We start from the raw sequence: 11088 nt of genomic DNA on the forward strand, positions 1-11088 counted from the left end.
ATAAAGGATTTTAACTAGCTTTCAGCAGTTGCTATTGGAGTCTCAACAGGGTTGGAAGTGCAGTAAAGGTCACCTGGCTGCGATTCTGAGTTTTCTCTTGATGTTTTTTCTTCTGGGTTGCTGGAGTTACCTGTTAGATAAATCTATTTTCTGAATTTTGCCAAAAGGTGTGTGTATGGGATGTTACTATATTGGAACAGTTAATTAGTAAGAGTTACTTTATTATTCTGTTAAGTTTTCTAATAGAATAATTTACCTCTGTTACTCTTTCTTTTGTTGTATGTTTGCTATAGTCATGCTTTGGAGGAGCTGGTATTGGACTGGGGCAGACAAACTTAAAAATCGCACAACACCAGGTTATAGTCCAACAGGTTTGTTTGGAAGCACTAGCTTTCAAAGCGCTTTGAAAATGACAGCTTCCAAATAAATCTGTCGAACAATAACCTGGTGCTGTGTGATTTTTAACTTTAGATATAGTGTTTGAATAAATTGGGTTTTGCTTAATGTTGAGCAGTTTGACCAAATGAATTGCATACAGAACACAGTACTTTACATTTTCCTTTAAAGTAAAAAGTAGTTAGGGCCCAGGCTACCTTCTTAATATATTTTGAAGGGGTCTGGTCTGGTCTGGACTAGAACAGCTGCCATTCTCATATTTTTGTCCTCCATTTTATTTCATTCCTCCTGTGAATGACCAACAGTAGCTTGAGGAACAACAATTTATCTTCCAATCATTCACATCACACTCTTCTGGACTAAACATTGTGGAATGCAATCTCACCATGAACTCAATACCCCATTTTGATGTTTTGTTGCTATGTGCTGGTCGTTTTTTAAATTAACTCATGGAACATGCCCATCGCTGGCTGGACCAGTATTTGTAGGGCATCGCTGAGTGGGCCAGTATTTGTAGGGCATCGCTGAGTGGGCCAGTATTTGTTGCATGTCCCTAGTTGCTCTTGAAAAGGTCTGAATTATGTTTGTCATGTTTCTTGTTTTCCAACAGAGCTGTTCGTCAGCATATTAATAAAAATAACATACTGCTGGAAATTTGAAACTTAGACAGAATAGTGGAGAAACTCAGCAAGCCTATAGCATCTGTCGAGAGAGAGAAACAGAGTTAATGCTGAGATTCTGGATTAGTGGTGCTGGAAGAGCACAGCAATTCAGGCAGCATCCAACGAGCAGCGAAATCGACGTTTCGGGCAAAAGCCCTTCATCAGGAATAAAGGCAGAGAGCCTGAAGCGTGGAGAGATAAGCTAGAGGAGGGTGGGGGTGGGGAGAGAGTAGCATAGAGTACAATGGGTGAGTGGGGGAGGAGATGAAGGTGATAGGTCAGGGAGGAGAGGGTGGAGTGGATAGGTGGAAAAGGAGATAGGCAGGTCGGACAAGTCATGGGGACAGTGCTGAGCTGGAAGTTTGAAACTAGGATGAGGTGGGGGGAAGGGGAAATGAGGAAGCTGTTGAAGTCCACATTGATGCCCTGGGGTTGAAGTGTTCCGAGGCGGAAGATGAGGCATTCTTCCTCCAGGCGTCTGGTGGTGAGGGAGCGGCGGTGAAGGAGGCCCAGGACCTCCATATCCTCGGCAGAGTGGGAGGGGGAGTTGAAATGCTGGACCACGGGGCGGTTTGGTTGATTGGTGCGGGTGTCTCGGAGATGTTCCCTAAAGCGCTCTGCTAGGAGGCGCCCAGTCTCCCCAATGTAGAGGAGACCGCATCGGGAGCAACGGATACAATAAATGATATTGGTGGAAGGTGTAGTGGCAGGGGAAAGTGCCAGGATGGGAGGGTGGGTCGTAGGGGTCGTAGGGGGGCGTGGACCTGACCCAGGTAGCCACGGAGGGAACGGTCTTTGCGGAAGGCGGAAAACGGTGGGGAGGGAAATATATCCCTGGTGGTGGGGTCTTTTTGGAGGTGGTGGAAATGTCGGTGGATGATTTGGTTTATGCGGAGGTTTGTAGGGTGGAAGGTGAGCACCAGGGGCGTTCTGTCCTTGTTACGGTTGGAGGGGTGGGGTCTGGGGGCGGAGGTGTGGGATGTGAGAGTCTGGTATAGAGTCACAGAGGTGCACAACACAGGAGAAAGTCCCTTTGGCCCATTGAGTCTTCGCTGGTTAAAAACAGTAAGCTAATTATTCTAAACTCATTCTCCAGCACTTGGCTCAAAGCTTTGTACGCCTAGTGTGACTCTTCTTCAGAGTTGTTCACTATTCTATCTTTCACACTCACTCTGGATAAATGCTTATGCTGTGACTATTACAACTTCCTTTGCTTTTAGGGGGTTACTGTATGGAAACAGGCCCTTCAGCCCAACTTGTCCATGCCACCCAGTTTTCACAATTAATCTAGTCCTATTTGCTTGCACTTGGTCCATATCCCTGCAGGCCTATCCCATCCATGTCCCTGTCCAAATATGTATTAAATGACAATACTGTACTCGCCTCCACCATTATGTCTGGCAGCCCATTCCAGACACTCGCCAGCCTGTGTTGAAAAATCATGACCCTTTTGCATCCCTCTTGTCTCACCTGAAACCTCTCATTTTAGATTCCCCTAACCTGGAGAACAGCTGTTGATTAGCTACCTTATGTGTGCCTCTCATGGTATTATGGCGATCACCCCTCAGTCTCCTATGCTCCAGGGAAATAAATTCCCAGCCTGTCCACCCACCCCTTATAACTCAAACCTTCCAGTCCACATGGCATCCCAGTAAACATTTGTTCAGATATCTTTGTCATTTTATCTCTCCCACTCTGTACCCCATCCCAGACCATCCCTTTAGTTTCCCCTCCTCTCCCACATTCAAAAACCTAAAGCTCTGCTTTCTTTCAGTCCTGAAGAAGGAGAATATTCAATTTGAAAAGAACTCTTATTTCTCGCTCTCTCTCAGATGATTTTTCCAGCACTTTCTGTTTTAATGTTTCAGACTCTGTCTCCATCGATCCAGACTCTCACATTTACAACGGTCACGTCGGTGAGGTTTTAGTGCATGTTCTCTCAAATATTCAGAAATAGGAGTGCATTATTGTTTTAGCTTTGGATTAAAAATAACAGGCTGGATTATCAACTGGCCACTGAACGTGAAACTGCCCTGGACTGCTGCCCATTATCAAAACCAAGACAATTCAAATAAAATTAATTTAGATGGTGATAAAAGTCAGCCAGTTTCTGTAACATTCGGTAAATCTGAATTTGACTTACACTCAGATTGCAATTTACAATGAATATGTGATATACACATTGATCTAGTTGGGTTTTGTTCTATGTTACTTTCATTTGGTATTTCATCTGAGAGGTTGTCTTTACATGCACATATATTAACTTAGTCCATGTTTTTCAAATCTCATCTTAGTATAATTGCTATGAGGCCTAGTTGTGATTATCACTATAGCAACTTACAAAGGGCAGCTTTATCACATTAAGTTCTCCAAGACTTACCACAAAGTGAAACACTTGCAAAAAATTTGTAGTATTGCTTATGAGCAAAATTCAGGCTGGCTTGTAACTTGCTTAACTTTTTTTAAATGTCTTTCATACCAATATCAACAAATAGTTAAAATTATTAGTGTATGTGTAGTAAAAAAAATCCATTCCATTTTATTGGTTGTGATCTGATCAAATTATACATATACCTTTTGTAATTGAAAACAAACTCATTTGGAAATCAAACATAGGCTGGCGAACAGTAAAAGCAAATACACTGTGGATGCTGGAAATCTGAAAGGTACAGAATGCTGGAAAAACTCAGCACCTGTGGAGAGGGAAATAGAGTTCATGTTTTGAGATTTGGTATAACTTGGATTCTGTTCTTCAGAATCCTCTTCTTCTGTTCTGAAAAACAGATATAGATATGAAGACAGTCCCAAGAAAGTTTGTTAAGCTGATCAAAGCTATGGAGGGACTGTCTTACAAGGAGAGATTGAGTAGGTTGGGCTGTATTTTTTTTTAAGATTAGATTAGATTACTTACAGTGTGGAAACAGGCCCTTTGGCCCAACAAGTCTACACTGACCCGCCGAAGCGCAACCCACCCATACCCCTACATTTACCCCTTACCTAACACTACAGGCAATTTAGCGTGGCCAATTCACCTAATCTGCACATCTTTGGACTATGGGAGGAAACTGGAGCACCCAGAGGAAACCCACGCAGACACGGGGAGAATGTGCAAACTCCACACAGTCAGTCGCCTGAGGCGGGAATTGAACTCGGGTCTCTGGCGCTGTGAGGCAGCAGTGCTAACCACTGTGCCACCGTGCCGCCCACTTTTTTTTAAATATTGGGATTTCCCTCCAAGTTAACTGCTAGTCTCTTTTCGGAATCCGTCTCTGTTTCAATTCATTGCTTTGACACCCCTCTCTAAACCATTAGATTAGATTAGAAACGTGGAAGATTCTGAAAGGACCTGACAGTGTAGATTCAGAAAGGTCGTTTCCCCTCGTGGGAGAGTGTAGGGCCAGAGGGAATAATCTCAGAATAAGGATCACTGATTTAAGATAGATGAGGAGGAATTTCTTCTGAGAGTAGTGAATCTACGGAAGGTTTACTGCAGAGGACTTTCATGGCTTCATTGTTATATATGAATATATATATATATATATATATATTCAAGATTGAGATAGACATTTTTAATCAGTCAAGGAATCAAGGACTGTGGGGATTTAGTCAAAAAAAGTGTAGAGCTGGAAAAGCACAGCCAGTCAAGCTGCATCCGAGAAGGAGTCGATGTTTCCAGAGCAAGATTTGTGTCAGAAATGTAGAGAAAAAGGCAGGAAAGTGGAATTGAAGATTATCAGATCAGCCATGATCGCACAGAGAAGCAGACTCAAAGGGTTGAATGGCCGATTCTGCTCTTATTAGAATTAGAATCTCTACAGTGTGGAAACAGGACCTTCAGCCCGAGTTCCACATCAACCCTCCAAGAGTAATCCACCCAGACCCATTCCGCTACTCTATATTTACCCCTAACTAACAACCTACCCTATGGGCAATTTAGTATAGCCAATTCACCTAACCTGCACATTTATGTCTTATGGTGTTATGATCTTAACAAAAGCCATAAAAGTGGTTCTTAACAAATATCAGATTATAGTCAAAACAGGAAGGAGACAGCACTGAACGTGACTTGAGATAAAGAGATAAATTGAAATCACATCAAACGGAGAGTGAGTATTTCTTCCAACAGGACAGTACTGGAAGGGAAGTCGCATTGAATTAAACATTTTAACCAAACAGCAAAATACTTCACATTCTGCAAATGTGAAACAAAAGCAGGAAATCTGATTCCATATCCTCAACGAATCAGTTAGGGTTTGTGTTCCTATTAGCCTGCTGATAAAATGGTCACTGGGTACCTCAGTGGTTTCAATGGTAATAGTTACTGGCTACAGTTACCACTTGTGTCAATGATGAGAGCTGATCTCCTAATGATCTTCTCTTTAATCTCAGGCAAGCACTCAGAGTATACTAAACTGGAAAGGACACAAATGTAAACAGACAAAAAGAGAATTTAAAAAATATACAAGAACAGAAATGGGAAGAAGGGAGAAAAAGACAGAGGGAAGAGCAGAGACTGACAGGAATGATATATAGTCCCAACAATAAGGAAAAAAGCCAAGAAAGGGAATCATTAACAGGAAGGTTAAAAGCAACACTAAAATGGTGATAGTGGTATAAAGACACACAGACAAAAAGTAAAAAGCAAAATTATAAAGGTTAAACCCTAACATTTTGCTCTATGCTCAGATTTTCCTTTATTATCTGATGATTTATCTCTTTCTAGGTATTTGGGATTTTAAATAACATTCGGGCTAGTTTCACATTTGCAAATCCGCACACAAGAAAAAGCATCAAGGTGATATGTGGAAAAGCACTGTAAGTTATGGAAAGGTCTAACCACAAACTAGACACTATGCCTGAGCTAAAACAAACTGTCCTGATTATCTGATATCTGGATGCTGCTGAATCTTATTATTTTTTCTGGCACGTACATATTTTCCGAACCTGAATATCACATTCCTTCCTTCACACATTGTTAGTCCATTCCCCAAATCTATAGGAACTATTTGCATTTGCAAAATCATATGGACACAAGTTTAGAAAAGGATAAAACTTGTTACCAAAACGTCTATTGATCACCTAATAAAGTGCTTTGTTAAATTTGCTAATGTAAGAATAGATTGTAGGAACTATCTGAAGGAACTATAAATATTTAAGGAACTTGCATTGCTGAAATAAATGACATTTTCTTTTGTAATCCCTTTCTTTCATATTTCCTCTGAACATCAACGATAACTGCCTTTTACAGTTTGTTTATTTTTAAGAGCGGGCGACTTTCACTCGTCGTGTACTCGGATTCTTTAAAAAGAACAATTTGCACCATTCTAAATATCTGGCGTTTGCCAATTAAGTCAATGTATGATTAATTATGTGAAGGGAAAAGACCGTCGGTTCCTGAAACCCAATACACTTCCTGCACATGACAATTCAGAATCTTAGCAACAAGAGCTGGTTGCTGTGACCAAAGGATGGCACGTAAGCATGTTAATTAGTCCCTTACCCCTGATTCCTGACAGACAGGAACCTCCCGCGATCACTCTCGATCACTTGCTGCTGCTTGTAATGAGTATCCTCTGTGCGTTTAAAAAAAAGGCTAGTCTCAAGCCCACTTTGACCAGTTCCATTGCTTCTGCAGGTAACAGCGTAGTCAGAAAGGAGGAAGCATCAGCGAAATGAACGCTTACCGAGATTCAGCATGGAACACTCAATGTGAAGGTGTACTCTTTATTAGTCAACATAATGTGATAAGTACAGCTCCTCCCCTCCCTTTCTATCTGCATCTGTAATCTTTCACAGGCTCCCACCCTGATGGGCTCAGCCAATCTCAGGGAGCTGATAACAGGCAGTCGTCACTTGCTGGCTCCTCGCTCCTCTCTCTGTTATTCCATACAGCAGGCTGTGTTGTAAAATGGAATATGATAGAGACACAGACACCAAGCAGAGCCCACTCTGCGCCTGTACTTTAAAAGTTCAGAGAACGGGAGAGACACCAACCGATGGCCAGCTCCCAACAACAGCAAGGGAAATGTGCATTGGTCCAAACATAAGATTTTTCTAAAATGCAATCAAACATCATCGGGATCTTGCAGCCAATTGTCCCTTTCTTCAGATTGGAGGTACTTTTTTTTAAATATATATACATGGTTCAATGTGATTTGCATGTGTTGCCTAACTTTTTTTTTCTGTTACTGTTATCATTGCAAGTCAAATTTTAATAACCCTTTTGCCAATTCATCACTGTTACCTCTATGCTTAGTGAGTTAAAATTTGGCTAAAGTCATAAAAGTAATTTTTGGAAAGGAAGCTAAATGTATACAAGAATCCACATGCAATGTTAAAAGTATTACCCACTTGCTGTGACAAGGTTAACAAAAGGTGAATTTCAGATTTGACAACTAGATAACGAATAACAATTGTTAAATTGTACTGTGCAGATTGATCAGGATGGTTTGCGCAACAAACTACTGTCGGTTAGCTGCTAACTATGTGAAATATTGTTAACTAATTTTAATCTGCTTGACTGTTTCAATTTATTAGAGCTGGGGTGAATTTGGTGATGTTTATTTTCCCCAGTGACACGCCCAGTCCGACGGGAATGACTCCATGTGTATCCTATGTCAAGGGCCACTGGAAGCCTGTTGAGAGATGGCCATGATGTGCTCACACCACCCAGTCTTCTCCTCTGTCCTCCGAGGTCTCCCCTTCACACCCCAAAGACTAGTGCTGCTGCTGCTGCTGCTGCTTTCTGCCTGTATGGCGGGCAATGCTTCGGGAACCTGCCCTCCAGTCTGCATCTGTGCGAGCGACATCATCACTTGTACCAACAAGAACCTGACCACTGTGCCAAGGACGCTCCACAAAGTTGTGACCAGCCTGGATGTTAGCTATAACAGCATCCGCCTCCTTGACTCTAACTGGGCCCCTGCTATTTTAGACAGACTGAAAACCCTCGTTCTCAATCACAACAGCATTGATTTCCTCTCCAGGGGGGCCTTTGCTTCTACCCCCCAGCTGAGGTATCTAGACTTGTCCTCCAACAAGCTGAAAACATTAGGCAACTCATCGTTTCGAGGTTTAAACTCCCTGGAGACCCTCCTGCTTTACAATAATCAAGTGGCCCAACTTGGCGCCGGAGCTTTCGAAGGTTTGTACAAACTTCGTAAGTTATATCTCAGTCAGAACCTGATCGCCCACTTCCCCTTGCACTTGTATAAAGGGCAGTCCAGCCTTCCACTACTCGAACTCTTAGATCTGTCCTTCAACAAGTTAACTTCTGTGCCAGTCCTGCAGGTAACTGCACTGTCTGTTCAGCTACAGAGCGGTTTGTACCTGCATGCAAACCCGTTTATTTGTGATTGTTCTTTCTACACGATGGTCACTTACTGGTATCACAGGCGGTTTAGGTCTGCAGTGGATTTTAAAGATGATTACCGATGTTATTTTCAACTTGACTCCACGAGAAGTGTTAGTATTTTACTGATCCATGATGACCTTTTGAATTGCTCCAATAGTACTGTGAACGGCTCCTTTCATGCTTTGGGGCTGCTATATGAGGCTCACTTGGGGGAAAGACTAGTGATAAACTGCGACAGCAAGATACTGGATCCAAATACAAATGTTCTCTGGGTCACACCAAGGAATAATACATTGCAGCCAGGCATTCAAGATCAGGATTTGCGGGTGTTATTGAATGGAAGCCTTGAGATTCAACAGGTCGGACCTGAAGATGCAGGCATCTACTCTTGTATAGCAATTAACACCAAACGGATGTTAAACGAATCAATCGAGGTAATGCTGAGGGTGCATAACTTTACACAAACTGGGCAACGCTTGCAGACCTTTAACACTGCCTTTACCACACTCTCTGCCTGCCTTGCCAGCATTATTTTGGTCCTGATCTATCTTTATTTGACACCTTGCCGCTGTTGGTGCAAATCCAAGCAGAAGCCCAGGAAGCCGAATGGAAATAGTGCCCACTCTTCGATCCTGAGCGCCACTCCCTCCCATGAAACTGCCGGCGCTGATCGGAAAGTCAGCACTTGCAAGCGGGTGGTTTTCCTGGAGCCGGTGAAAGAGCCTCTGAAAGGTCAGAACGGGAAAATGACACTGCACCCCGCCAACCATGCCATGGCGGAAAAGATCCTAAGGGGCAAAAGGGGCAAAGCTGACATTGACGCTATCAGTTCTGCGTTCTCAGATAAGCTCATCGTGGCGTAATCTGAATATCAGGGATATGGTTTTATCAGAAGCTAGATTGCTACCAATTAGACACACTGAGAATCGGCTGGCATTTCTGATAAATCCTGTTTGTGGAAAGCTGAAGGCTGGATTGAAGGATAACTCTGCTGTATTGAATGTTAATAGGGCTATGTCACCTTGGAGAGAAGTTTTACAAATCTACTCCATTCCTGGATCCTTCATGAGAGCACAAGTACACACTGCTCTACTTTCTAAATTCTGCACATTATCCTGGCTCTTTTGCTTGTCATAAGTTATAAATAAATTAAAACGCAATGAACTTGACAGACAGGTGAAATGCCATAGTGAAGTTGTTTTACAGGAATGTCTGTGCCGCATCTTTACAAGCCTTCTGTCAAGTTGGCATAGCCCTTTTTTTAGAAGGTCTCATTGTTTTGGACTGCTGTTTTACTCAATCCTTAGAAGCCAAGAGTACAATGAAGCCTCATTTAATGGTCTTGCGTTTGCTTCATACACACCGGCAGATAATATGCAATGCTAATTTTGCTCTAATAACTAATGAAGCTGTGTGAAAAGATTAATCTTTGCCACAAAAACTCAGCACACTCTTACAATATTCAATTTGTCATGGACCTTTGCCACAAATTACATTGTTAAAAATTCCAACGACAAACCCATTATTCAGACCTGCTTGATGACAATAAACACATACTGTATCGTTTATCTTACTGCTGTACAAACATTGAGTAGGGGCCTACATTTGTATGGTAGAGTATAAATTAAACTTTTTATACAATGATTTAAAGCATTGCCCACATTTCTAGTTTATGCATACATTAATTTATCCCATGCGTAGGGAATTGGAAAGTTGCAATGATGTCAGTTGTCATTTCAATGTAGCATTAATAAAGTGGAAAGGTTACCAGCATTAAGATCACCAGTTCATTGACAAGAATATTGAAGCCTATGTACTGAAAGCCTGCAACTGGAGGATTTCAGTTCACTGACCCAGTAAAATATCAGACTTTGCAGTCGGAAAATGCAATCCGAAATTTCAGTCTCACAAGGTACTGATGTTTGTCATTCCCTACCGTATAAGCTTCATCAGCTCAGTCTCAGCTACAAGATTCCCTAGGGACATGTTAAAAGAAAACCCTCCAGTTATTTCTTTTTTTTTTGAAGCTCAGACATGCCTCTCAGTGCTTACAGCCAAGTAATCGTGTTGATGCTGCCTGAACAGACAGTTCTGTCTAACTTAATTGAACAGGGAAAGGGGTGGAACTGTGAAAATAAATCGTAAAAAAAAAAATCTATAATACATTATGGAATAAATTATTATTTATAATCTTTGAACTGAAATTATTTAATTAAAGAATTTATTTCAAATCTAAAAATGGATGGAAGAACACTAAGCATTTACTTTGAATGTGAAACAAATAGTTTGTACTGATATATTTAAGAAAAATATAAAGGACTGTAAATGTAGTATTTTGTAGTATCAACTCACTATAGGAGATATTTATCTTTGTTACCATTACCTTAGAGATTTTACTGTACAATGTGTATAATAACTAACATGCCCTTTGATATTCATTGTCTTAGTTTGCAATATCTGGTTCTCAGTTGTAGACTTAAAACAGAATTATGCTGAATTATTAGAAATACAAAATCAGACAAGAAGAAGACTTCCTCACATTTGTCTCTGTTTTACCTGCTGTTAGATACCTCTTAGCTACATTCTCCAAACAGAGATTATTGCCCAGCCCATGGTGGACTTGGTGATGGAGGGGGCATTTAATCAGTTGGGAGGATGGTGGATGGGTGCTGCCTA

General features: G+C 41.5%; 1 protein-coding gene across 2 annotated transcripts; it reads left to right on the forward strand.

Moving 5' to 3' along the window:
- Positions 1-7085: 7085 nt before the first annotated feature.
- On the forward strand, positions 7086-10599 carry LOC122559309 (amphoterin-induced protein 2-like). 2 transcript variants are annotated; one of them, XM_043708665.1, is made up of 2 exons: positions 7086-7174; positions 7632-10599. In XM_043708665.1, the coding sequence occupies exon 2, from the start codon at positions 7704-7706 to the stop codon at positions 9273-9275; it is 1572 nt and encodes a 523-aa protein (XP_043564600.1). In that variant the 5' UTR covers positions 7086-7174; positions 7632-7703; the 3' UTR covers positions 9276-10599. The 2 variants fall into 2 exon arrangements, with proteins under 2 accessions (XP_043564600.1, XP_043564601.1); XM_043708666.1 differs by having other exon boundaries at positions 7089-7174; positions 7596-10599.
- The last annotated feature ends 489 nt before the right edge of the window (positions 10600-11088 follow it).

This window comes from Chiloscyllium plagiosum, chromosome 19 (genome assembly GCF_004010195.1).
Source record: "Chiloscyllium plagiosum isolate BGI_BamShark_2017 chromosome 19, ASM401019v2, whole genome shotgun sequence".
In the NCBI taxonomy this organism is placed as follows: domain Eukaryota; kingdom Metazoa; phylum Chordata; class Chondrichthyes; order Orectolobiformes; family Hemiscylliidae; genus Chiloscyllium; species Chiloscyllium plagiosum.